The sequence below is a fragment of the Empidonax traillii genome, unplaced genomic scaffold (assembly GCF_003031625.1).
Source record: "Empidonax traillii isolate 1590-97213 ecotype Southwest subspecies unplaced genomic scaffold, ASM303162v1 scaffold256:size688067, whole genome shotgun sequence".
In the NCBI taxonomy this organism is placed as follows: Eukaryota; Metazoa; Chordata; class Aves; order Passeriformes; family Tyrannidae; genus Empidonax; species Empidonax traillii.
In genome coordinates, this window is record NW_020955449.1 from 226,810 (window position 1) to 253,201 (window position 26,392).

At 42.9% G+C, this 26,392-nt stretch overlaps 2 protein-coding genes across 3 annotated transcripts in view; one reads left to right on the forward strand and one right to left on the reverse strand.

Moving 5' to 3' along the window:
• The first annotated feature begins 398 nt into the window (after window positions 1–398).
• DHX57 (DExH-box helicase 57) lies at window positions 399–19,213 on the forward strand. Its single transcript, XM_027889235.1, has 24 exons — window positions 399–445; window positions 1,685–1,902; window positions 2,638–2,790; window positions 3,070–3,234; window positions 3,936–4,744; window positions 6,131–6,330; window positions 6,430–6,551; window positions 6,809–7,004; window positions 7,730–7,854; window positions 8,954–9,087; window positions 10,323–10,377; window positions 11,133–11,335; window positions 11,799–11,915; window positions 12,265–12,361; window positions 13,614–13,787; window positions 14,350–14,550; window positions 15,340–15,616; window positions 16,178–16,273; window positions 16,373–16,456; window positions 16,594–16,731; window positions 17,168–17,242; window positions 17,655–17,789; window positions 18,652–18,852; window positions 18,951–19,213. The coding sequence occupies exons 2-24, from the start codon at window positions 1,694–1,696 to the stop codon at window positions 19,092–19,094; spliced, it is 4,110 nt and encodes a 1,369-aa protein (XP_027745036.1). The 5' UTR covers window positions 399–445; window positions 1,685–1,693; the 3' UTR covers window positions 19,095–19,213.
• A 2,850-nt stretch (window positions 19,214–22,063) lies between these two features.
• Window positions 22,064–26,392, reverse strand: part of LOC114060058 (serine/arginine-rich splicing factor 7-like) — a 6,188-nt gene continuing 1,859 nt past the window's right edge. Inside the window, exons 4-9 of one of the 2 annotated variants that reach the window (XM_027889226.1) lie at window positions 25,913–25,987; window positions 25,695–25,796; window positions 25,110–25,163; window positions 23,741–23,785; window positions 23,033–23,068; window positions 22,064–22,368 (exon numbers count right to left, since the gene is read on the reverse strand). In XM_027889226.1, the coding sequence (XP_027745027.1) occupies window positions 22,344–22,368; window positions 23,033–23,068; window positions 23,741–23,785; window positions 25,110–25,163; window positions 25,695–25,796; window positions 25,913–25,987 (337 nt within the window). In that variant the 3' untranslated portion in view covers window positions 22,064–22,343. The remainder of the gene's footprint in view (window positions 22,369–23,032; window positions 23,069–23,740; window positions 23,786–25,109; window positions 25,164–25,694; window positions 25,797–25,912; window positions 25,988–26,392) is intronic. The other variant, XM_027889227.1, reaches the window with a different exon arrangement.

Sequence of the window (26,392 nt, forward strand, 5' to 3'; positions counted from 1 at the left end):
GAAGAAGGGGTCCCACACACCCCCCGACCCAATTCCCAGAGGGGCGTGTCGGGGGGGCAGAACGGGGCAGAACCAGAGGTGGATAAATCTGGGACTGGATGGACCTTATTATAAAACCAGAGAACCACCGTCTGGGTGGGCGCACGTCATGTGTATTCCCTGGGCCTCAGGCCTGAGATTAAAGGACCTCCTCTCTTTTGTCTTATACACTAAATTGGCCCGGAGTTTTTTTTTTCTCCGGGCTCTCTTAAGGTAACAAAGCTCATGGCAGCCTAAAGCCACACGTACCTCTCACTGCTGCGCTTGAGCGCTCGTTCTTTCCTGGGGAGCCCCAGGCCCTGCCCACGGGGAGGAGCGCGGCGGGGGCGGCCGCGGCCCGGAAGGGAAAGGCGGCGGATCCGGGTGAGGGAGCTCTGGGGTGCCGGTGCCGGTGCCGGGCGGGGAGGTGAGAACCGGACGGAGGAGCCCCCGGAGGGAGTCGCGGGGAGCGGGGTTGGAGAGGAAGGGGGTGTGCGGCGGGTCTGCGAGAGAGGCTGAGAGGAGGCGGGTGGGTGGGTGGGCAGGGGATGGGTCTTGGGGAGAGGGGCAGGGCTGGGAGAGGGAGACAGACCCCGTGTGACAGCGGCCCCGGGAGCGCCTGCCGTGCTCGCCCTCTTCGCCTCCTTCATTCACCGCGGGCTTCTCCGAGCGGGCTCGGCTTGTCTGTGAACTCCTGTCCGGCCCCGGCTGAGCTCCGGTGAGGAGAGCGGCCACAAAAGGGGGAGCTGGCTGCCATCTAACCCCAAACCGCTGCCGCTCCTCCAAGCCCTCGTTTGGGCTGTGCGTGGCCGGTCTTGTCCTGACTGTGGAGGTGCCAGTGCAAAGATCCAGGTGATAAGCTCCTGACAGGCTGCCCGCGGCTGCTCACCTGCCCTGCAATGGCTTTCCATTAGCAGGAATGGAGCATAATGATGGGCCATTCTGTCCCTGACAGCTGCTCAGTGCTAATGGGCTTGTGTGAGCGCTGGGGAAGATGCTGCTATGAGAAGAGGAGGTGTTCTGCTTTCCAAGACAAGTCCCCAATCACTCCCCTTCGCAGAGCGCTCAGCAGTCTGGGCAGCTCTCTGCAGAAGCAGATGGGTCAGGAGTTTGACGTGAGTTAACATGAAAAAAACATTGTATCTTTGGCGTTAGCCCCCCTTCCACCTTTTACTCTCAACCCTGCAAACTCCTGAGTCGAAAATGGACAGCGCAGAGACTGCTTTCTTCCGTGAAAATTCCCCTGAAAGTTTTTCCTGTGGGCTTCAGTGTCCAAGAAAACTCCATCAGAGTGACAGAACTGGAGCCCCCAGGCTAGGCAGCACTGCTGGTAGGCTCATCCAGAGAGTATGAAGCCAGATAGTTTTGTCAAACCTGCAGGTTTTGGATAGTTTTGTCAAACCTGCAGGTTTTGGCTAAATAGCTGTGAGGAATATTACTTTTTTGTTTTGTTTTGTTTTTTAAAGCCACAGAACTTACTAAACAATGTTCTAGAATAGTGATGCTTGCTCCAGGTGCATACAGACACACCCACATACAAATCATTCACTGTGGTTTGACAGAGTGCCTTCTCTTGTCACAGAGACAAACAAATAATGAGTGCTTAGACATATGCAATGTGATAAATCATCCTCATAAATAAGAGCTATTTTTTCATCTTCTTCAGCAAGAGAACATGAGTTCAGCCGGAAGGAAAAGAGGAAAGCCCAACAGAGGAGGAGGAAGAGGGAGAGGAGGAGGAGGAAGAGGAGGCAGTGGAAGAGGAGGAGGCAGCAGTGGTCGTTCAAACAAGCCTCAGCTTGGTGGGAATAGGAAATGTTCAGCCAAAATTTGGGACGATGGAGATGATTTTTGTCTCTTCGAGGAACCAAGGCTAGAATCCAGGTATTTCTTATAATTTGGGGAGGATTGGCAAATAGACGTCTGGGATACTTCAGGATTGTTTGGGATGCTTTGGGACATTTGGGATACTTTTTTGGATGTTGGGATACATAGACATTTGGGGGTGGTATTTGGACATCTTTGAATATAGAGAAGAGGGGAAGGGTGATGAAGTTGTTTCAGTATGAAGCACTTTTTTACAAGTCTTTTTTTGATTAGCACCTTATAAATTTTATAGCTAGGAAAGTGATCTACTTTTTAAAGATTAGAACCTCTGATTTTCTTCTTCGATCATAATTTCAGAACACTTTTGGTTAGAAAACACTAATAAAGACAGGATATTCATTGTCATGTAAATAAAGCAGAAGGTGTGCCATAGAAAATAAGGAGTTTGGAATTAGTTTGGTATCCTGTATGTGTTCTGACCAATCTGTCTTAGAAACATGTCAGAAGTATGTTGTATTGTAGTCTGAGAACAGCTTTACCTAGGAAAGTATTTAGTAAATCACTTTGGATTTGACATAGGTTACAAAATGTATGTGTGTGTGTGCAGATACAGACACACAAATCCTGATCACGTAAGAGTGAACCTGGATGAATAATCCTTAGGTGATGGACTTGCCTTGTTTTGATTTTCCTGTTTTGAATTACAGGGTTGGGCCCTAACACATCCCAGTTCAGTCAGAATCATTTGAGCCGGGCAAATAACTCATGGTTGTGTCCTATTTTAATTTTTAGATCAAGTGCCCCTGCCAGAAGAGGAGGGCAAATGAAACAGAGACCTGAAGCAAGAATGCCTCTGCAAACCATACACATGACATCAGAGAATCAGAGAAGAGTGAAAGAACTTCTTCAAGAGCTTCAAGGGCAGGAGCTGGCTCCCGAATCAGAGTTAGTTTAAATGGAAGCCCTAATTCCAGCTCTTGTAAAGGAGCATGCTTTAACAGGCATACTGTTACAAATGAAAACAGTATTTTTTACCTTAACTTTTCATTTTATCTCAAATCCTACAGTTTTGAGTCCTCTTTGTTTTTCTACAATATTAACTCTGGGAAAGGGGTAGCCAAATCTTCCATTTAAATGAAGGATTTAAAACTGCAGAGACAGAGCTTTGTGTCTACTCGACAGTATAATATTGTTTCATTTTAATTTGATAACTCTTTTTATCAGTGTAGCTGGTGAAGATGATGATGAACCTGATTACCTTGATGATGAACAGTGCTGGTCAACAGAACAGGAACTTTCTGAAGTGATACCGAGGTTGTCTGCTGAGCCAGCTGAGCACAGAATTGTAGAAAATGAAGTGTCTCCATTTGCTGTGCACAAACTCTCCAGGTGATACTTTTTAGTGAGTAATTTGTATCCCAAAGAGGTAAATCACTAGTCTCAATACTGTAAACCCTCAGGACTTGGACTTCCCCTTGACTCTGAGGAGGTCTATGTGCAGAACTGTGAGTTTGTATCTCCTACGAACTTAATCCTCAACTAGGTGAATTTAACATAATGATTTTATGAAAATAACCATTCCAACCTTTTTCAGTGATGTTTTCAATTCTTTCTCCAAGGCAATGAGACAAATATTAGGAAAGCTCAGGGAGCATTGCTTTTGTGTGTATGTTTCTCCCAGGTAGGGGGAAACCTTGTAAGTGTTCTTCATCCATTTTGCTCAGACATGAGTATTTTTGCTTTGTTTGAGGGTATTTATGTGTGGCAACTTTTTCTGAAGGGTTTAATTTATATAGTTCAATGGGGAAATCTAATCCTGTAACTATTATGTGCTACATTCTGATAGTTGCTACATAGACTAATTTACCATCTTACAAACCACACACTGGCATTCACAGACACCAAATTGCTGCCTGCCACTGTCATTTAAAAGAACATAAATATTTTGGTGTGTTTTTTCCCCTAATGGTAGTAATAGTATCTCATGCCGTAGGTGCTTCCTTACTTTAAGCCTAATCAAGCAGATGTGCGGTTATTCTGCTTCATGAGAGTTTCTCACTCGTTTCCACGTTGTCTCTGTTTTGGTGCAGGTATGGTTTTGACTGTGAGCGTTGTAGGACAGTGCTGAGATCCTGCAATGGTAATATTGGGGCATCGTTAGAGTATTTGCTATTGCAGTGCTTTACCGAAAGATATGGAGAGAAGATGCAGGTTTCTGCAGCAGCTGCTGAAGCCAGTCAAGAAGAATGTTTAGAACAGAGACAAGAAGAAGCTTTTGCCCTCCGGTCAATCTATGGAGAAAAATTTGTAGAAAGAATTAAAAATCACGTTTGGACTTTTAGTTTGGAACTGGAGTACCTAGCAGACAGACTCAGCAAATCTAAGCAAAAGGCTGGTTGTACTAGGGACACAGCAAAACAGACTTCAAAGGAAATATGTAAATTTTATCTCCAAGGAGGCTGCAGGTTTGGTTCAAAATGCAGATTTGCACATGAATTCCCTCCAAACCATCCACTAAAACCATCCAAGAACTCTGTAGACGATGCTCATCTCAGACATAATGATGGTCCCATATATGAACTTGAAGTAAGATTTCCTGAAGGAAACAAATACCCACTTCAAGCACCTCTTGTGGCATTTTATTCCACTGATGAGAATCTGCCTCTTGCTTGTCGTTTACACATTGCTGAATTCCTCTTCGGAAAGGCCTTGGTAGCTGCAGAGTCTCATGAACCAGTTGTATATACCTTAGTGACTTGCTTAGAAGATGAACATGAAATAAGTGAGTTACTTGGCAATACTCAGCACAAGTACAGTGTTCCTCTTGTGTCCCTACTGGCAACACCTCCTGTAAAGCTACAGACAGAGAGTACACCTGGTTTAAATCAACTGTCTGAAGGTACACCAAATCTCCTTCTGTGGTTTCTGGGCTAGGAACGGTCAGAAAGATTTAAAAGGGGGAAAAAAAAAAAAAAAAGAGAGAGAGAGAAGGCAGAGCATTAATGTCACGTAGTGAGCCAGATCCTTGATCTTGTCTGTGCCTCAGGAAGTCCCTACCATAATCAAACCGTAGCAGAGGGGTTTTGTGCTGGCCAGAACTGAGTTAAAGGAGCACAGAGCTAATGAGTTTGGTTTGGCAGAGTTGTGTGATGCCCATTCCCACACAATCCATGAAAGGGCATGGAGAGATAGGGTGTGAGCTCACCAAAACGGACCAGAGGCTTGACAGGGAAGGGGGAAGGTTGTTTGCAGAACTTTGGTGCGTCTGCTAGTCATCAATTCAGAAACCTTTTTTTTAATTACTTAAAATTGCCTCCTCAAAATTAACTTTATAGAGGTGGATTTAAGGCTAAGTGAATGCTGAAAGTGGTTCTAGAACGTTGCACAAGGCATTGACCCTTTTTATGTATGCAAGAGCAACTGTGTTGATTTCACAGAGGGGAGAGCTGAGGCTGTCACTTATGGCAGGTTGACAACTCTGTGGCATAGGTGACTTCCAAGCTCTTGATTCCAAAACTGTTTTATCTAAGCCAAGCTTTCTTCAACAGAGTTTTCTAGAACAACTGCATCACATTTTAGAGCACTTAAATAGTGACAGCTTATGTTTTTGTTACAGTAAAACAAATTATTCTATTTCTTTAACAGCTCTGCAGAAAGACAGCTATCTTCCAGAAATTGAAATCAGAGATTCCAAATAATTTTGTTAGTTATAAAATCTTCCTTGTGCTATAAAATAACTTGTTTAGATAAATGTGACCTTAAAATTTTTAGGACTGGCTGATGGTCTGAGCAAATCTCGCTTCAGTTCATAGGCACTGGGCACCAAAGTGCCTAGTTCAGTTTTAGCTTTGGTTTAAAAGTACTTGCTTTAAAAGTCACTTTAAAAGCGACTTTTATGCTGGTGCTGCCATCACAGTCTTGTGTTCCATAGAAGTGGTTGTGGGGTGAATTGAAGAGGTGAGCTGAGACACATGAAAAATGTTCAGGAAGGCACCATTCTAGTTCACTGTGCGGCCAACCAGACCATGGTGTTGACTGCACAGCTGATGCAGAGGTAGGGACAAGTGGGATGGGGCTGGAGAAGTTGCAGTTTGATGAGGTGAGGGGAGGTTTGCTGGTAGTACTGAGCTAAATCCTTGTCAAAAACAGTCCTGGGGGCCCTCAGGTCCAGTCTACCAAGGTTCTTTGTTGAGAATGCTGATGGAACATGTGTCTCTTCTCTGCATTGCTGATGAGGACCTGTTCGTTAGTTATAAGAATACTTAACTGCACACTCTGTCTCAAGCTTCAACAGTGTCAGAGCCTCAAGAAGAAGAGGCAGTGGCAGAAGAGGAGGAGGAGGAGGAGGAAGAGCCTGAACAGGTTGTTATGGAGAATGAGAGTTACGTGAACCTCAAGAAAAAGCTTTCCAAAAAGTATGATGTGCAGGCGAAGTCTCTGTATAACGAAAATGTTAAACTCTGCGCGCGGTTTCGGCAGAGAAAGGTATGATGTGCAGAACATAATGTCTTTTTTTTCTTGCTTACTTTAGAGAAATGAATATTTAAGCCACTGGTGTTCTTATTGTCTGTTTTTTTGCATCAGTCTTCTAGGCACTTCCAGTCCATGCTGTATGAAAGACAGAAGCTCCCTGCATGGCAAGAGAGAGAAAACATTCTGGATTTGCTGAAGAGCCACCAAGTTCTTGTTGTGAGTGGCATGACAGGGTAAGAGTGTGATTGCACACACAGACTTTATGTATCAAAGCATACACAGAAGAATGTGAAATACATATCCATGTCCTGGAAAGGTTAGGGTGGTGGCCCATCTGTGACCACTGACAGCAGTCCTAGGTGAACTTCATGTGAAGAATCACACTAGTGAAGCAAAGCAAATGTCAAGTGGAATGTAGTTATCTTAATTTACGTGGATAAAGGTGTTGGATTTGTGAGTTTTTTAATTAATCCTTGATGTTGTTGTGCAGATGTGGCAAAACCACTCAGATTCCTCAGTTCATTTTGGATGCTTCGTTGCAAGGATCTCCAGGCGGAGTTGCAAACATCATCTGCACTCAGCCTCGCAGGATCTCTGCCATTTCTGTGGCTGAACGTGTAGCCAAAGAAAGAACAGAAAGGATTGGACTCACTGTTGGATATCAGATCCGTCTAGAAAGTGTAAAGGTATGTCTGCTTTGCTTGTTGGTTTTCATTTAGTTCTATTAAAATGTGCTTTGTGCTTCTCTAACGTCCAGAATCTCTGCCCTATACCTGCCATGTAGTGAGATAAGCAAATTTGTATCACTCGTATTTTACACTATATTATCAACCATATTCTATATTTTATTTTGTCTCAAGTTGCACAGTTCACTTTGCAGAATGAGAGTGCAGTCCTATGTCTTGTGGTTGTGCTTTCTGTTGAGAGAGGTGATGGGGTTTGAGAGCATGAGTAATACTGCTGTCCTTAGGAAGGCTACTGGCTTCTTTTCTGCCTGTTGTCATTTCCACTTGTCTCCCAAGGGTACAGCTACAGTCAGCCAGAAGGAGTGGTTGAATTCAAACTTCTGTCTTGGAAGAAGTTTTGTCTGCATTGCAGCTGATTGCCTTTTCCAAGAAGTATGCTAAAAAAGAGATTCACTGGATCTTTCTAGGACCAGAGATCTGATTGCTTATCAGAAATCAATATCCACAGGAAGAATTGTTCAGATTTTTTGATAGTAAGAAGCAGGTGTTCTCAGTTTCAGTCAAGAACTTAAAATCCATCAGCTCATCTCCAGCAGGGACTGCTTGTTCCCTTTCTGTCAAAGCTGGCACTCAGCTGAAACCAAATGCTTTACAGCAACTCACATTCTTTTTACACTATGTTGATTTGCCCAGAGTCAACTGAATGCTTTGTCTTACCCTTCAAGTCCTCAGCTACCAGACTCTTGTACTGCACTACTGGTGTGCTGCTGAGAAGGCTGGAAGGAGATCTGACTTTGCAGGGAATCACACATGTTATTGTTGATGAAGTTCACGAAAGAACAGAAGAAAGGTAAATAATCTCTTATCCTATAAGCAAAACAAAGAAAGGAAGGATAAAGGTGACTAAGTGCAAGTAACTGATCCTGTGGCAGTAATGTGGGATGGTGGAAGGAGTCTGGTTTTAGGTTCTTGTGCTTGGGCAGTAGGAAATTATGTTGCACAGCTTGCAAGAAAGCACATCTCTCTCAAATTGCTTCTCTCAAAATGCTTTCAGTGTGCTGTTACATTGCAATGGTGTTGAAAAGACGTTTTGGATGGGCCTAGAGAGTTAAGTGACTGTTTAACCAGAGCTGTCTGTTTCTTATACTTCCCTTGTTTCGGCTCTTATCAAATACCATAATTCTTCCCATGCCCTTTGGGGAATTTTTTCTCCTGAAGTAGGCTTCAGCAGAGCACCTGCCTGTGGCAAGTGCTCACATTTTCTTCCAGTCTATGGATTTTACTGGTTCTAGATAGTCTCGTCCTATCCTGCTCTAGGCTCCTGCAATTTTCCCCCACTTACCTGCTGGTGAGAGGCAAAAGATGTCTGTCAGTATCTCTGTAAATTAAGTGGCAAGGAACCCTTTCTTTGACATTTTGCTTGAGAAACATTGCAGTGCAGTGGGCTTCCAGGAGGCTTTGTCTGTGACCTGTTACTCTACAGCTCAGATGATATTGTAGCTTGTGTCTCTCAAGAATTCTTCTTCCTTGTCATCTAAAATCACTTTAAGCCAGTCTTACAGGAATGCCACAAAAGCTATAAATATATGGGGAAGAATACAGTGAGCAGGTAAGAGAAGAGTGGGTAAGTTTGAATAACTCTTTCAGTGAAAAAGAGAGGCAAAAAGGACTCATCTGTTCTTATCTAATGTTGCACTGTCATTAATGTAAGTAACTTATAAGGCTTTTTGTTGCTTAAATGAATTTGCCAAGTAATCCTGCCACTCTAGTAAGGGACAACCAAAGAGAATCAGATTGAGATTGCCTTCCCTTCTGAGAAGCTCATGCTTCTGTGATTGTATTGCTGTGCTATTGAGAACACCAGGAAGGTGGATAGAATGGGGAGAAAAAGAGACAATCTGCAAGTTAACACTGAAGAATTTATACGTCTTTTTGCTTGTTTTCTGCAGTGACTTCTTGCTGCTGGTTTTGAAGGATATAATGGTTCAGAGGCCAGACCTGCGCATTATACTTATGAGCGCCACCCTGAATGCAGAGCTTTTTTCTCAATACTTTCACTCTTGTCCAATTATTAACATACCAGGTGAAAACCATTGATTTTTATTACCACATTCATTGTTTTAGAAATTTGTTTTCAGTATTTCTTCTTGCAAAGTGTTTCTCAGCTCAAGCACAAGGGGCTAATTTGCACAGTGGTAAGATGAGGATGTACACAAGAAATATGATTCCAAAGGCTTAGGAGGAAAAGCTGATGATATTTAGGAGAGAAAGGACTTGGAAATGGAGATGTCTTTGTGTTGTCTTTATACCAGCAGAATTTCCCTCCCCAAAAGACAAGAACCATGTCCCTGGGCTAGTTTCACCACAGCTGAAGACTCTTCTGCATCCTTGTGAAAATAGGATCAGTGAGAGGATCCAGCTGGATGTGTACACATTTAGCTAAATGTGCCTTTTAAATTGCTAAGTTATTACATGGACCAAGACGGGAATGTGTAGCCTCATGGATGTATTCCCATAAGTGTATCTGCCCTTCTGTCTGTGTAAGTGCATTGTGCATGTTACCATAGAAACCTAGAGTTGTTTGGAATGGAAGGGACTTGGAAGGTTTCACCCCCTTGCCATGGGCAGGGACACCCTTTCACTAGACCAGGTTGCTCCAAGCCCCATCCAACCTGGCCTTGAACAGTTCCAGGGATGGGACACTCAGAGCAACCTCTGCCAGTATCTCACCGAGAGTTTTATCCTAATATCCAATCTAAAGCTACTTTCTTACAGTTTAAAGCCATTACAGCTTGTTCTATCACTGCATGCCCTTGTCAGAAGTCCCTCTCCAGCTCTCTTATGGGCTCCCTTTGGGTACTGAAAGGCCACCCTGGAGACTTCTTTTCTCCAGGATGAACAATCCATATTCTCTCAGCCTTTCCTCACAGAAGAGGTGTTGCATCCCTCTAGTCCCCTTCATGGCCTCCTCTGGACCCACTCCAACAGGTCGGTGTTGTTCCAGTGATGAGAACCCCAGAGCTGGGTACAGCACTCCAGGTGGGGTGTCACAAGGGCAGAGCAGAGGGATAGAATCACCTCCCTTGTCCTGCTGGCCATGCTGCTTTTGATGTCCATAAGAACTCCAAACCATGCTTGGAAGACACGCACTGTTTATCCTGATAAGAAATTGTGTTGAAGGGTGCAGTGTAGATGAGAGCTGTAAAGCCAGTGCATGTCATAATAACATGTAAAAAATTATAATTATCTTTGGTCTTTTTCCTCTTTTCCGTACATTTTGGGGCACGTAAATAGATTTATTCTCGTGTTTCCTTTCAGGTCGAACATTTCCTGTGGACCAGTTTTTTCTGGAGGATGTGATTGCAATGACAAGGTATGAAATTCATACATTCTCCGATACATTTGGCCTTTGAGGTTACGCTACTGATCTTGAGACTGAATAGTTCTGTGCAGATATTTAAAAAGCAAATCCTCTCGAATCTCCCCCATCACCTGCAGTCTTAGAGTTCTACTAAAGCACTAATTTTTAGCCATACCTTTTGTACTGCAGTGGGGTCTAGGATCTCATGCAAAAACAAGCCTTTCTGCATTAGATACCACATTAGTACTCAAGAAAAGGTGAGCTTTGCTAAGAATACTTTGTTGGTGCTTGTGCTCTACTTGTTTCATTGGTGATTAGATATTGACAAGCAAAAGAAATTTGAATGTAGATTTAAGCACTGAAGGTGAAAAATGTAGGATACCAAACAATTACCTTTTGTAAGCACTACCTTGCAACTCGGGTTGCAGATGCCTCTTACCCTTTATAGTTACTGGAGAATCACAGCAGCTCAGATATTCCAGATAAATTGGTCAGCTGTTTTGTGCTCTGAGCAACACTAAGCCCACCTAGCTGTCACAATTAAGTTTGCAGTCCTAGTCTTTCACATCACAGCTTTTAGTAGACTAACAGCCCCATATAAAAGGACACCTTGACATTCATATTATCTATGATTTTGCAACCTGCTTATACAAAGTTCGTCTCAGACTTATAAATAAATAGTTTTGATACCCTATCTCTGTAGTTAATTATTAGAAGGAGACTGTTGGGCTTCTTTCCACACCACCAAATGTTCTCCTGCTGTCCAGGTATGTTTTAGAGGACTGCAGTCCCTACAGGCGGAAGGCAAAGCAAGAAAACAAACAGAATGGGAGACACAAAAGAACTGCATTTGAAGAAGTAGAGGAGGACCTGAGACGTGCTGGCCTTCTGGAAGGCACAGACACCGTGGTCAGAGATTCAGACCCAGACCAAAAATTAACTCTGAAGCAACTCCTTACACGATATAAAGGTGAGCTCCTTCTTATATTTAATAAATTGGCACAATAACATTTGCCAGACAACATGGTATGTTAGTATATAATACTGTAAGTTGAATACTTATATATAATTCAGAGCTGGAGAAGGTAGTCCTGGAGGTATCTTACCTGTAAGTGGACATATGGAGTGCTTTGGCTCCTCTTACCCCTGGTATGTGTCTATGTCATTCTGGTAGTAGATGAATCCTGGTCTAGGCTGTGCCCAGGACAGGTCTGAGCCCCAGTAAGTGTGAGGAAAGAAATGAAGGGCTGAAACAGAGGGAAGCATGGAAAGGACAACATGACACACTGAGTCACTATGGAGCTACCTCTGTCTGGTCTAAGCCAGGCGCTGTTTAAACTAAGCTGTGCCTGGCTGTGCAGCCAAACTGCTTCAATGCATCTTGTTTTTTACAAGAGATAGATTTACTGGCTGTTTTATTTCCTTTTCCCCAGGGGTTAACAAGGCAGTGTTGAAAACAATGTCTCTCATGGACTTGGACAAAGTTAATCTGGAATTAATTGAAGCCTTGCTGGAATGGATAGTTGCTGGCAGACATTCATACCCACCAGGTAACTTCCCTGTCCTTGGGAGACAAACAAAAGGAGATTCTTGGAAGCTGTGCACTTACAGACAGCCCAAAGCTAATGTATGCAGAGTTTCTGTAGCTACTGACTATTGTTGAAAAAAGAATAAACTTCTAGTTGAGTAACAAAGGTCCTGCTATACCCAAAATGGGGAAAGTGAGAGAATTGTCTAGTTTGGAAAGTCTTTTGTGAGGGGCTGTTAAGACCTGTGTGCTTTTTTTTTGTACAATAGTTTTGAAACAGAGCTGGAGTTTTGACTTGGACCTTCTGCACATTAATAAAATATCATGCTGTCCTTTCTGTTTAGTGATTTTTTTTTAATCTACATTTATAGGTGCTGTTTTGATATTTTTGCCTGGTCTAGCAGAAATCAAGATGCTTTATGAGCAGCTTCAGTCTAATGCACTTTTTAATAACAGACACAGCAAGAGGTAAGGCAGAAAACCTCCAAAACTATCAATTTTTATCTGTAAATAAAGAGTTGTTTCCTGCACAAAGTGTGCCTTTATCCAGGGATAAATAAAGGTTATTAAATGTGTGTGAGTTGACTCCAGTCAGGGTAGTTACTTTTCTACTACCTTATTGGCTTGCTCCTTTTGTTTATCCTCCTCAGCTCAGAAAGGTTAGTTGTTGAAGTTCTTGGAGATCCTAGTGATGAGTGTTTTTCATTTTGTGCTCTGCATGATCCAGCGGGCTGCTGAAACTTCATCTCAGCCTTTTGTTCTGTTTCAGAATGTTTATTGAGATACATTCAGTTGTGGTTTTATTTGGCCTCAGATTGTTACATGGAGAAGTAATTGTATATCCTTGACTAAGCAGTTTCTACACAGATGTCCATGGCCAGGTTAGCTGGACTGATTTCTTCCAGTTTGGCCTTAAAAATGGCAGATTTTGGACTCTTCAAAAGAGACAGAATATTTGCTCAACTCTACAGAAGTGACAGGTCTCAGAATAAACTCCACATTCCCATAGAAAACGTGTCATCAATAGCATGGCCAGCAGGACCAGTGCAGTGATCAGCACTAGTGAGGCCTCACCTCAAATCCTGGCTTCAGTTTTGGGCCCCTCAGTACAAGAAAGGCATTGAGGTCCTGGAGCGTGTCCAGAAAACAGCAACGGAACTGGTGAAGGGTTTGGAGCAATAACTCTGATGAGGAGCAGCTGAGGGGGTGCTGAGCCTGGAGAAAAGGAGGCTCAAGGGGGACCTTAATCACTCTCCTTTTCTCCAGAAAGGAGGTTGTAGCCAGGTGGGGGTTGGCCTCTTCTCTCAGGTAACAAGTGACAGGGCCAGAGGAAATGGCTTCAAGTTGTGCCGGGGAAGGTTTAGATTGGAACATTCGTTCATGGAAAGGGTGGTCAGGCATTGGAACGAACAGCCCAGGGATTCACCATCCCTAGATATACTTAAAAGCCGTGTAGATGTGGCACTGAGGGACATGGTTTAGTGGTGGACTTGGCAGTGTTGGTTAATGATTGGGTGATTTTAAGAGTCTTTTCCAACTTCAATGATTCTGTGATTCTGTGTCTTAAAGCTGTTATGGCAGAAAGTTTTGTGCTTTTATATTGCTTTGAATGGCTGTGTGCAGTGTCTAGTGAGGCAATAGTGTGTGCAGGCAGATTGTTCCCAAGAGGGAAAAGGCTAGAGACAGAGGCACTGACCATGTTGTCATATTGTCCTTCCAGGTGTGTTGTTTATCCACTTCACTCTTCACTGTCTAGTGAAGAACAGCAATCTGTGTTCCTCAGGCCTCCTGCAGGGGTTACCAAAATCATCATCTCTACAAACATTGCAGAAACATCTGTCACCATTGATGATGTGGTCTATGTGATTGATTCTGGAAAAATGAAAGAGAAAAGGTACTGGAATCCATTCCTCAGTGCTTTGTGAGCTGGGAAACTGTTACATGTCTTGAGCTCTATACTTTAGTTTTCCAAAGAGCTAGGAAAAACTTGAAGGAAACTCAGTCTGCAGAAAGCTGCTACAAGGTGGAGAAAGCCAGTCTAAACTCAGATCCAAGTGCAGGGGTGGGAATTGTATCCATACAGAAGTTGGCAGCATCTGCCTGCTTAACCTCCAGCCTGTTCACTTTGCACTCATAAATACTCACTTTTTACAAGGGCAGGTTGTATTAGGACGAGGAGTAATGACTTCAGATTGAAAGAGGGCAGGTTTAGATTGGATATTAGGAAGAAATTCTTTACTGTAGTGAGGCACAGGAACAAGTTTCCCAGAGATGTTGTGGCTGCCCCATTCCTGTGTTCAAGGCCAGGGTGGACAGGGCTCTGAGCAACCTGATCTAGTGGAAAGTGTCCCTGCACAGGGTAGGTGGGGTTGGAATTGGATAATCTTTAAGGTCCCTTCCAACCCAAACCATTCTATGGCTCTATGAATTTAAGTCTGTTTCTTGTTCTCCTGCAGATATGACCCAGGCAAAGGAATGGAAAGTCTGGAAGATACATTTGTGTCCAAGGCCAATGCCCTGCAGAGGAAAGGGCGAGCAGGCCGTGTAGCCTCAGGCGTCTGCTTTCATCTTTTCAGCAGCCACCACTACAACCATCAGCTTGTAAAACAACAGTTACCAGAAATACAAAGAGTGCCCTTGGAGCAGCTCTGTCTGAGGTGAGCTGTTGTCCCTGTATTTCTTGAAAAAGCCAGTGTGAAGAATGTCCTTCCTTCACTGCAGGGAGCACTTGGAATGTCATTATTGAGGTGTTTTGGTTCCTCAGTGTTTTCTCACATCATGAAACCCAGAAACATGCTCTGGAGGTCTGAGTCTCTGTTGAGTGGTTGCTTTGATCCTACTGTCACTCTGCCTCTGCATCCAGAGCCCCACTCTAATTGCCCCCTCCACCAATTCTCCCTGTTCTTCAAGTTCCATATCTCTCACGTCATCCTAGGAAAAAATAACATCTCAGATCTGTCATCAAAGAGAAGACAATTGCATTCCTGTACCCTAGACCTACCAGAGATGTTTGTGCCTTCCTGCAGTGAACTCTTGCAGTGTTTCTGTGCAGCACAGTGCAGTAAAGCTACGATCTACATCAAGCACCTTCATCATGCAGTTGTTAAATGAAGAGGCCTCCCTATCCCCGCTGCACACTGTGCACCCCTTAGTACTAAAAGGAAACAAAACAGTATAAATTATATTTTAACAGTAAAAACATTATTTTAATCCTCAGTATGCTAAATAGAAATCTGTTCTTACAGACTCATATTCCACATTGCTCCCTGACTTCAAATATGTGTTATGGGCCCTCTTCTAGGGAGCATGTGCTTTGAAGCATGTTTTCTTTTGGTATTTTTTGTTTTGTTGTTACAAAAGCTTGCTTTTTTATCCTATATATGGAACTAAGCTGCTTTTTTTCTGTCTTTGTTTTTTCTTTTCAACTTCCCCTCTCCCCCCCTAAGAATTAAGATCCTGGAGATGTTTTCTGCACAGAGTCTTCACTCTGTCTTGTCACGACTAATCGAGCCCCCGAGAACCGAGTCTCTGCAAGCCTCAAAGGTGCGACTACAAGCCTTGGGAGCATTAACTCCTGATGAAAAGCTCACCCCTCTGGGATATCACTTAGCTTCACTGCCTGTTGATGTCAGGATTGGGAAGCTGATGCTGTTTGGCACCATCTTCCGCTGCCTGGATCCTGCACTAACGATCGCAGCCAGCCTGGCCTTTAAGTCCCCTTTTGTAAGTATTCTTAACCAAAGTGCTGTGTTTCTGTGCAGCAGCAAAATGCTGTTGTAACTTGCAGCATATTACAGGTGAGTATTTTAGCCCTTCTTTTTAGCCTACATTGTCTGTGTGTTAATACAGTGCTTGTTAAAACAGTCCAGCAGAAGTTCAAAACCACACGGCGTCAACGGGAATGGTATTTATATTGTGAGAGTACAGTAGAAATAGAGTGAATATTACTTTTCATTTTTAACTAAGAAGTGCAGAAATTCTGTCTAAATTTGGTGTTAAAATTGAAAATTAGTGGTAATATAAGTTAGGAAATGACGATAATTAATGATAGGAGCTGACATGTCTGAGCTGTGAATGCAGAGTTCAGTCTGGATCTCAATTTGTGTGCTAACTATCACTTTGGCTTTTCGAATGCCTCATATTTCCTGTTATCCATGGAGAAAAATTGGTATTTTCACAGCACCTCAAGGGTCAGCATGAAAAGATAATGTGCCGTGTAGCTCTAGAGTGGCTTGTCTAAGTGATGAGGGGAAGGACAAACACAATCTGTTACTGCCTGTCTAGGTGTCACCATGGGATAAAAGGGAAGAAGCAAACAAAAAGAAGTTGGAGTTTGCAGTAGGAAACAGTGACTACCTGGCTCTTCTCCAGGCCTACAAGGTGAGATAAAATTCACTGGCCTCTCTTGGGGATTTCTGATATGTCTGAAATTCAAGTGGAAATATTTTATTAAAGGTTTCCTCTCATCGTCTCAATTAGGGATGGCGTTTAAGTATCGAAGAGGGATCTCAAGCAAGCTACAACTACTGCAGGGAGAACTTCTTGTCAGGAAGAGTTCTTCAGGTAAGCCAGTGTTTGTGGCCTTTCACAAGGACCGGCTGAGACACTGGCAGAGTCCTAGTGACAGAAGTAAGTGATAGGGCTGACTCTCCCTGCTTAGTGTGGCAGCCACCACATATCAGCCCTTTGTCTCTTCGCAGGAAATTGCCAGTCTGAAGCGGCAGTTTGCAGAGCTGCTTTCTGACATTGGGTTTGTGAAGGAGGGATTGAAAGCCAGGGACATTGAGAAGAAGTGGTCCCAAGGAGGTGATGGTGTGTTGGATGCCACGGGAGAAGAGGTAATTCACAGCATTGAAGTGCTTCAAAAGGATGCTGCAGTTTTTCATGTAGACAGTCTTCAGAAAGCGCTGCCTCTGGGGCCAGAGACGTCCTGGGGGTACATGATGATCAAGGTGACACAGGTTTGGTAGCTGTGGAATCTTACTGTGCACTGGGACAACATGTGCTTGCTTTCTCTCGGCTGCAAGCTGCTTTGTAGCCAGACGGCACTAACTGCATCAGGTTAGTGGTGGCCAGTTTGGTCCATTGACAGTGGGGGGAACAATGCCCAGGTCTAGCCTGAGACCTCAGGAGCAGTGACTTGTGCTCCTCTATAGAGCACAGCAGTGCAGCTATAAAAGTCAACCAGTTTCAGGAATTCAATCATTCCTGGAGCAGGGTTTTACCTTTATACACTGAACTGTAGAATACCTAATGCATGCATTGGTTTCACAGGCAAATTCGAATGCAGAGAACATCAAGCTGATCTCAGCTATGTTGTGTGCTGCTCTGTATCCCAACGTTGTGCAGGTAAGAGAATGCTTTTTCATTTTTCCTTCTGCTCTCATATCCACATGGTCTGCTTTCAGTCTGGGCTCATTGTGGTAATCTTGAGCCTGGCTTAGGTTGCCAAAGCTTGCTGCTTGTAGTGTTAGAGACAGGCAGCAGAGCCCCAGTTTGAATTGCTTGGGACCCCTGCTGTTCCTACAGGCTGACTGTAATGTCTCACAGAAACCAGCAGCAAATGTTAAGAAGCTACTTTAAATCACAGCTTTTTAGAAGGCTGAGGTCACAAACAAACAGTCAGGGTTAGACAGCACCTGGAGTGTAGTGACTTGGCATGTTACTACTACAGAATTTCTGGTTTTGAAAAATTTAAAACATAGGGTTAAAAGGCTTTCTGATGCAGCAGATTTTTATAACTTTTTTTCTTACTAAACAGGTGAAAAAGCCAGAAGGTAAATACCAGAAGACCAGTACAGGAGCAGTCAAAATGCAACCAAAAGCAGAAGAGCTGAAGTTTGTTACCAAAAATGATGGTTATGTTCACATTCATCCTTCATCTGTGAATTATCAGGTCAGGATTCTTTTTTTCTTGAAAGCATACTCTTTTTCTTAATAAAAGAAATCATCTTTGCTTGAGTATTTAAGATTACAGTGAGGATCCCTACTGATGTTTAAAAGATCTTAATGATTGAACAGTCCTGTGTTAGGATTGCAAATAATGGTGTGTTCCTGAGTTAAGAGTGTCTTCTTGGGCACACAGTTAAACTCCAGCCTCTGGAGTGGAATTAGGGATGCAGCAAACCCCTGATCATGTTTTCTAAAGCTGCATCTGCAAAGCTGAATGCAAAAAAGTTTCAGCTGCAGTGCTCCCCTGGCTTCTCTTCAGTATTAATTATCTGTTGTTAAATAATTCAGGGACATACTCTGTTTTGTTTCTTTGTGTCCTCAAGTTCTGAAGTTAATTTAATTTCCAGCTTAATAAGTGATACTTAGATAAAAGCTCTTCTCTCTTTACCATGATGTGGTAATATTTGTCTCATGAAGTCTGTCTCCATGTTTGATTCATTGCTTTTCCAGGACATAAGTTACTTGTTCCAAAAAAAGTGGGTTTTCAGTCAAGGCTTTGAACTGTTCGTCACTTTTGCTGTGAAAGAGCATAAAAGATGCACACGAGAATGTTCTTAGCATGAAGTGGAGAACTTGGGGCCTTGAGGAAACACTGGTGAATTAGCTGATTTCTCATGTGCTCACTGCAAGTAGCATGGGGTAACTGATGAAGTTATCTGCAGCTCTTGTGGGTCAGAGAGAGTCTGTTAGTCCTGCAGGTGCATTTTAGGCACATTTGTTGCTCTTTGCAGCTGTAGGAGAGGCAGGACCTGAACAGGCAGGAAGAAATGCATCCCTCTAACGAGGCTGGGGTGTGTGTGTTCCAGACCAGGCACTTTGAGAGCCCCTACCTGGTGTACCACGAGAAGATCAAGACGAGCCGCGTGTTCATCCGGGACTGCAGCATGGTGTCCGTGTACCCGCTGGTGCTGCTCGGGGGCGGGCAGGTGCACATGCAGCTGCAGAAGGGGGAGTTTGTCATTTCCCTCGATGACGGGTGGATACGGTTCGTGGCTGCCTCTCACCAGGTAAGGAAAAGAAAGGATAATCCTGGGAGTGCTGCGGAGCTGTGCTGGTGTTTTGGAATGTCCTGAGCCTTACACTTCCCTCGGTTTTACCGTGTCAGGTGGCTGAGCTGGTGAAAGAGCTGCGCTGTGAACTAGACCAGCTGCTGCAGGATAAAATCAAGAATCCCAGCATGGATTTGTGCATGTGCCCCCGTGGATCTCGGATCATCGGGATGATTGTAAAGCTTGTGACCACACAGTGACATCAGAACAGCTTTCTCTAAAGACTGTTACAGGCCAAGTAACATCCGTCTCTCGATATATTTATTGGTCCAAAACATGGCTTTAATCTCTGGAAGAACAGGTTGGCAACTGTACTGTTGACATTTTTTTAAGTTCTTTTTTTTTCCCTCTTTGTTTGCTCGCTTGTTGGAAGTAAGGTGGCTTACAGTACACTCTGGGAAATGGGAAAACAGCAAATCTCCCAGGAGGAGTAGAAACCTCCAAGTAAGAAAGTGGTTTTTCCTGGGACTATACCCAGTAGTGTTTTCTGGTCACAAAAATACCTGCTATCCAGCTTTTTATGTTTCTTTTAATGTCTGGAGGCAACATGTGACATAATAAGCTACTCTAAATTGGTTTAAACTGACTCCTGCATTTTGACCATGACTTTACTGAGGCAGTCAGTTTGGGCTGAGCAGGGTTCATTGGCTTATGGGTCAACCCAAAGTCATCATACAAATGAGCACCTTTTGATTCACCTCAGGAAGTTCTGAAATTTAGACAGTGTCCTCCAATTAGAGACTGCAGTGGATCAGTTGGAGTGCAGTGTTGGATCAGTGCAAGCTGTTCTGGTGACAGGGTAAAATGCAGGAGAGTGTGGACATTCTCTGTGAAAGGCTGTTCCAGCCCCTCCTCCACAGGGAAGAACTAAAACAGCTGTGAAGGGACTGGATGGATGACATTGTTAATTGTTGACCTGCTCCAATATGTGGTGGTCCTCCTGCCACCCTCCACAGCTGGAAAAACGTCACACTTTTGGAAACTTTATCCAAACTCACACTCCGGGGAATGGACTGCTAGTGTGGCAAAATGCTGCAGTAATAACGCACTATTATTTTTTGCCCTTAGCATTGCTGCAGCCAAGCTGCTCAATGTACTAGCAACTGCAAATAACAGCAAGTGCCTTAAGTGCCAGGACGTGGCTGTCATCTCTAATACTAAAACCAGAGTGAGCGGTCTCTACCACCAGCCCTACCCAGCAGTAACCCTCAGGATGAGGAAGGAGCTGAGGGAGGCACATTGTTTGGGGAATAGTTTGATGTTTTGAAAAAGTAGACTTGAATGTTTGTAGAAGCAGTTTCACACCGACACTCCCCTCGCATGAGGAAGATGACAGCAGTGCCAAGACCAACATCCCTGTGCAGCAGAATGGCCTCTGCAGCTGAACTGCTGCTGCAGTTTAGCCTCAGCCAGCTATGCATTAGAGGGCCACTCCCTCCTGCACATCCCATCTCCGTGACCTGGCAGTGGGAGAGGGGAGTGAAGCAGATATGAGAAAATTCATGGGCTGAGATACAGTTTAAGAGGTAAAGCGAAAGCTGCACACAAAAGCAAAGCAAAACAAGGAATGCATTCGCTACCTCCTATGGGCAGGCAGGTGTTCCACCAGCTCCAGGAGCACAGTGTGATCACACCCAACAGTGACTTGGGAAGACAAGCACTGTCACTCTGGCCATCTCCTTCCCCCAGCTGTAGATGGTGAACATTCCATATGGTCTGGAATATCCCCTTGGGCAGTTGCGGTCAGTGGTCCCTCTGTGTCTACAGGCTTGGGATGGAGTCACCTTTGCTTCAGCAGTCCAGAGAGGAAAAATAGAAAAAAAAAAGCTACTACCTCCTTTGAGAGCACTGTTGCATGGGGCAGTTTCACCACTGCTGCTGCACACTGCAGCATAATGACTACGGCCACAGCAAAGTAGTAACTGCAGCATCATCAGGCAGGGAAGCCACCCTCCCCCCTAAGCCCCAGTGCACTGAAATATGCAAACATGGGGGAGAGGAGGGGTAAGAGAGAGGAAGAGTATTTCTTAATCATATGTATAGGGGCCCATTATCATTCTTTTAATTGCTGGACATCTTATAAAGCAACAATGATTAAAGTTCATCCAAAGCCCTGGGGCTGGGTGTCCATGCACAGCTGCTCCACTGCACAGCAGGGTATCCACCCACAGCTGCCCAAACAGAAGCCACAAAGACTGACTGTCCTCCCACGCTGGTAAGACACAGCAATAGGGCAGAACATAGTAAAAGACTTTTAAGTCAAAATTATCTTGCACTCAGATTTCCTCACTACTCTGATAATAGCCATTATCAGCTGCAAAGATAAATCAAATTGGAAGATATCCTGCCTTTGTTTAGCATACTTCTATTAAATCTCTCAGTAACCTATCCCTGGCCAGATGGGGACTATCCATATACAGGCAGCTACAGTCTGGCTTCCTAAAGCAACCCCTGATCAGGACAGAACACCCCTTCACTGCCAAAAATGTAACCAGGCAGAGCACGTCAGAAAGGTGTAACACAAGTTCTTGATTCCCCAAATATACTGCTACTGAAATATGGTCTGCACATTCTGCTTAGGACATGTCAACTCTAAGAAAAACCTTAAATTTCCTAAAAACAGGATTTAAATGCATTATCTTCTGCATCAGAACTGTCACTTTAAGTATCACAAAGAAACAGCACTATTTGAATAACCAAGACATAAAAAAAGATTTCTAAAAATATTTACTTCAACAGTTTACATTCCAGAACTGTTTCAAATACCTTCAGGTGACAACATGACCGGCCCTTTAACCATCAGGACAGACCAACCAGCCTTCACGCGTTCCTTGTTTTTTCCAATCTGTTCCTGTCCTTCATAGACATTTTTGTAAGTCAAATTACTGAGCACGTGAACACCCCCACACAGGTTTTCTGCTTCACTGAGCTCTGAGGGGGTACAAGGAATACCACAAGGATCCAGATCAACCAGCAGGAATGACAGCTGGTACTGGTAACTCTTAACTGGTGCCAGGCAGGGATGAAGGCACACACCTGCAGCATGGCCACTGCACTACACCCCACTCACAAGTGACTGTCACTTCTGGCCTTCTACTTTTCACCTCACGGGCACCCCAACCCGCTTCCCCAGCCACATATGAACAGAAACAGCAGGGTTACCACAGTCTATTTCTTAGTTAGAAATGCACAGTTTATTTCAATGCAACAATTAAAAAAAAAAAAAAGCCCAACATTTCCAGATCACAGAACATGAACATAACAAGAGTTTTGTATTAGTGTGCTAGTAAGATTTTTAAAAGATGTACTTTTCATGCCCGATGCTAGTCAACAGAAACAGCCTTCTAGGACTAAGCCCTTACATCACAAAATCCCTTACAATGTAAACAAAATAAATTTTTTCTTAAACTTCTGAAATTTTAATCCATTTTGTCAGGACTTTCATTCCTTCAAGGGCTTCCTGATGGTGAGTGACTGCAAGAGAAAGAAAAAGATTAAAAACCACTCCTACAGCAAAACCAAGAGGAACCTTCCGTGCTACCTCAGGCTTCTCCTGCTCTGTCCCAGCTGTTTTCATTTACAGTTCACAAATAACAAGGGAAGTGTTATATTTTACATTTTTGTATAAAAAAACTGATTTAAGCTTATGAGATCAGCTGCAGGTAAGACTGCTCAGAAATCTCAACTCCAGCACACATAAACTCTGGTTACACTGAAAAACTTACTTCGTGGTGCATTGCACAACTTGGCAGCTGTGCAGCTGAGCCAGCAGGAAGTCACCAGCAGGAATTTAATCCTAAGACGTATTTCATGGTTTGCTCCACACCTTGCATTACTCACTTCTTCCCCCGATTCTAAATTCCTCAATAACTTAGGGATACTTTATTCTCATTTGACCACACTTTCTGTTGCCCTTTAACATTTCATTGAAGTAGATTCCCTTAAAATTATTATCATGACATCCTGACTACCAGCAGCAGGAAGTGCCCATAACAATTCATCTTTTCATAGTTCACACATTTAGAAAAGTAAAAAAACTAAGCTTTTGTCCTTGCCCAAGTTAACCTACCATAGGAACCACTCCAACTTTAGTGCTATTTAACCATATGGCACATTCAAGTTTTAAAGACATTCCTACCTTCTCTTTGGAGATGGAGATCTGGATTTTGAGCGACTGTTAAAAAACAAACAAACAAAACAATTAACACAGTACACTTAGATAGTCTCGGTAACCACTTCTGACCATTTAAACCCAGAACAGTTTGGTGGTGTTTAAATGCATTAAAAGACATCATCATTAACACTGCAAACAGCAAGTGAACCCAATTACTTTAAGCAAGAAGCTGCAGGTGAAAAGGAAAAATGCTGAAAACTGGAGCCCTTGGGAAAAGAGCAACACAACTTCAAACCAGCTACAAAGTCATCACGGTAACCCTGCAAAGCAGGAACAATGAATTGACGAGTTAGGAAGAGGGAGAACAATACTCAGTTGAGAACAAAGGTAGGAAAAGATATGCTCCAAATCCTGTCACAAATACCTTTTTTGTCACAATGTTGAATGAAACAAAAACCTGTATGTACAATCATTCTGAATTGCCTACTGTCCCACAAAAATCATGTATTTAAAAAATACATTAAAATAATATATGAAAAATGTTTTTGAAATCAGCTATTAAAAGAACAACAAAAAACCACAACACAACAGAAAACCCTCTTCCGCATGCAACTGAAATACTGCTCCAAACAGATTTTGAACCATGAGGAAAAAAAACACAAAACAAAAAACACAAAAAAACACCAACCAAAGCAAACACCAACTGAGTGCTACTTGTATTTAAACGCTCACCTTTTAGCAGGTAAGCCAGATTTAGATCTACCATGAGACTCAGACCTACAACAGGAGAAAAATAAAGCTCAGCAAAGCAGCCAGTGGCATGCACATACAATGAAAGTTAGCTACAGCAACAGCAAATTCTTATTACATAGCATCACAAACCAGAGAGGAGGAAGGCTCTGGTGCTCCAGGCTTTCCTTGTGACTTTTCAGGAGAATCCTTTAGCTCTTATTGCAGAGACCCCACTTATCAGAAGACAGGAGTGCAAGCACATGAAGCTCCCCAGCAAAGCTTCAGCTACCACTTTCACGAAACAGAAGACCAGACTCACAGACTTTCTTCCTACCTGTAAGTATCTACCCTTCTATAAAGGGAATAATAATTTCAAGTTTCATCTTAGAAAATATAACAGCACATTAAGAGTGTGAAATCAGCCACAAGTAAAAGTGTGCTGAAGAACTGATGCATTCTTCAGGTCAAGTTCCAATGCCCATTTTATTTAAATTATTATAATACAGATTTTTCATCAGTTTTGCCAATGAAAAATTTCAGTTTTCTCTTCAGTACCCGGTTACTGATGTGTCAACTATTCCCAGTTCATCTTGTGAATTAAAATCTACTCAAACAGTGAGACTTTCCTCACACATTTATCACGTTACTGAACTCAAATATTTGCTGTTACTTAGAAAAAATATTTGTCTTCCTAGAGTGTCAGAATTCAGGCACATGCTATTACTCAACATCAAAACACTCAGTTCAATAGACTTGGCCAATTTTTATTCTATTTCTGATAGGAATTGTTTTTAAAGGGTAATCAAGATTCACCTTTACCTGTTCTATTAACTTACAGAAATACTGTACGGGCACTGTTGGTTTAAGGTAAACAAAATATTACGTGCCACTGCTTTGAAACCTTCCTGGCCACTATGCTGAGCCACCATCCTTCCCAATTCCTACCATTATAACCAGTAACTTTTTCACTGGATCACAATTAAGAGAATGGGGTTACAACCAACCACCCAGAACTGGTACTTTGTAACACAAGCATGACTTCTGTTGCTAAGTAACAGTAAGGCAAAACACACCACCATCATCATTTTACCACATACATAAGCATTAACTACTGTTCAAAAACTTCTTATGGCCCTGTACGCACAGATTATATACAGCAGCCACAAACCAAAACAAACTCGTTTATTAGAAGAAACCTGATCACTACTTCAGTCTGTGAAAAGGCACAAATTAAGTATTGCTATGCTACACAGCCTTCTAACTCCTGCCAGCCAAATTCCCCCAGGAAGAAAAACAAGCAACGAAACACAACCACAATCAAACAACACACCAGAACTATTATAAGTGTGAACTAAAACAAGTATCTCACCTGCTTCGAGGCCACACAACAGATCGGGACCGTGAGCGTGACCTGGACCGAGATCTAGGAAAAAAAGCAGTGGAATCTCTAATTCTGCAGGATTCATACAGCTGGGATAGAGATCATTATTGTAAAAGTCACACAATATTTTGCGGGACTGTTGGCTTTACAGAAGAAACATTTACTATAACAAAGCCACAGTATATCTGGTCAGTACTGCCATCCAATGCCACTGTCCTAGGTGACTAAGCAATGACACCCTGTATCATTGAAGCTGAACAAAGAAACCTTCATCGTAGATCAAACCTGTAACTTTGGTACAATATTAACAAAAAAAGCTTGGAAACAGCAGTTCCAAAATCATATGCTTAGACTTTAACATAAAGAAAGCATTCAGACTAGTTCTGAGAGATATAACACCATAAATGTTCCTAAAAAACCATGGATTGCAAAATAGAAACTTAAAGTTTATATTAAATACATATTATATATAAATATTTAAAGTTCCAACTTCAAGTTACGCTCCCTTTGACAATGTTGTCCTTTAAAAAAAAAGGGAAAAAAAAAAAAAAAACCCACACAAAAACCACATACCTTGACCTTCTTAGAGAGCCAGACCGAGATCTGCGAGGTGAAAACGATCTATATCTACGAGGAGAGATTGACCTGGACCTACGGTAGGAAGCTGACCTTGATCTACAAAACAAAGCAAAAAACCAACCAAATCACTGCAAGGTACTTTTCAAATGGGAAAGAAGGAGCTGAGGGAGGAGTAAAAAAAAAGAATGAAAACACAACAGCTAGAACCCTACCTCCTACCACGGCTCCGACTGCGTGACCGAGAATACCTCCTTCCTCGGGACCTCGAGCGCGATCTAGACCGGGACCTGGGTTTAGGTCAGAGAAAACAGGTATCACCAAACAGCTGCAGCAACCAGTGCATGTGAGGCCCTGCTGAAGTCAAAACTCATTTAAGACAACTAAAAAAAGAGAGGAATAAAAAAAAAAAAAAACCAAAACTGAAAAACAAATGAAACAAAACAAAACAACAAAAACACACCACTAGCATCTGTCATTTGGAAAAACTCTCTGGGCCTACTCGTCTTGAGCATTTTTACTACCTAGAAAAATGTTAAAAGCTGAATTACATTTGCAGAATTACATTAGAATAGAAAACACTGTAATGCGTATTTAAAATAAACCTTGCAAGTTTGCAGGTCGACCCTCTTTGGCCCAAGGTCTAGCAGATCTAGACGATCTAGAAGTATCTATAGCCGATCGCTGCATCTAGG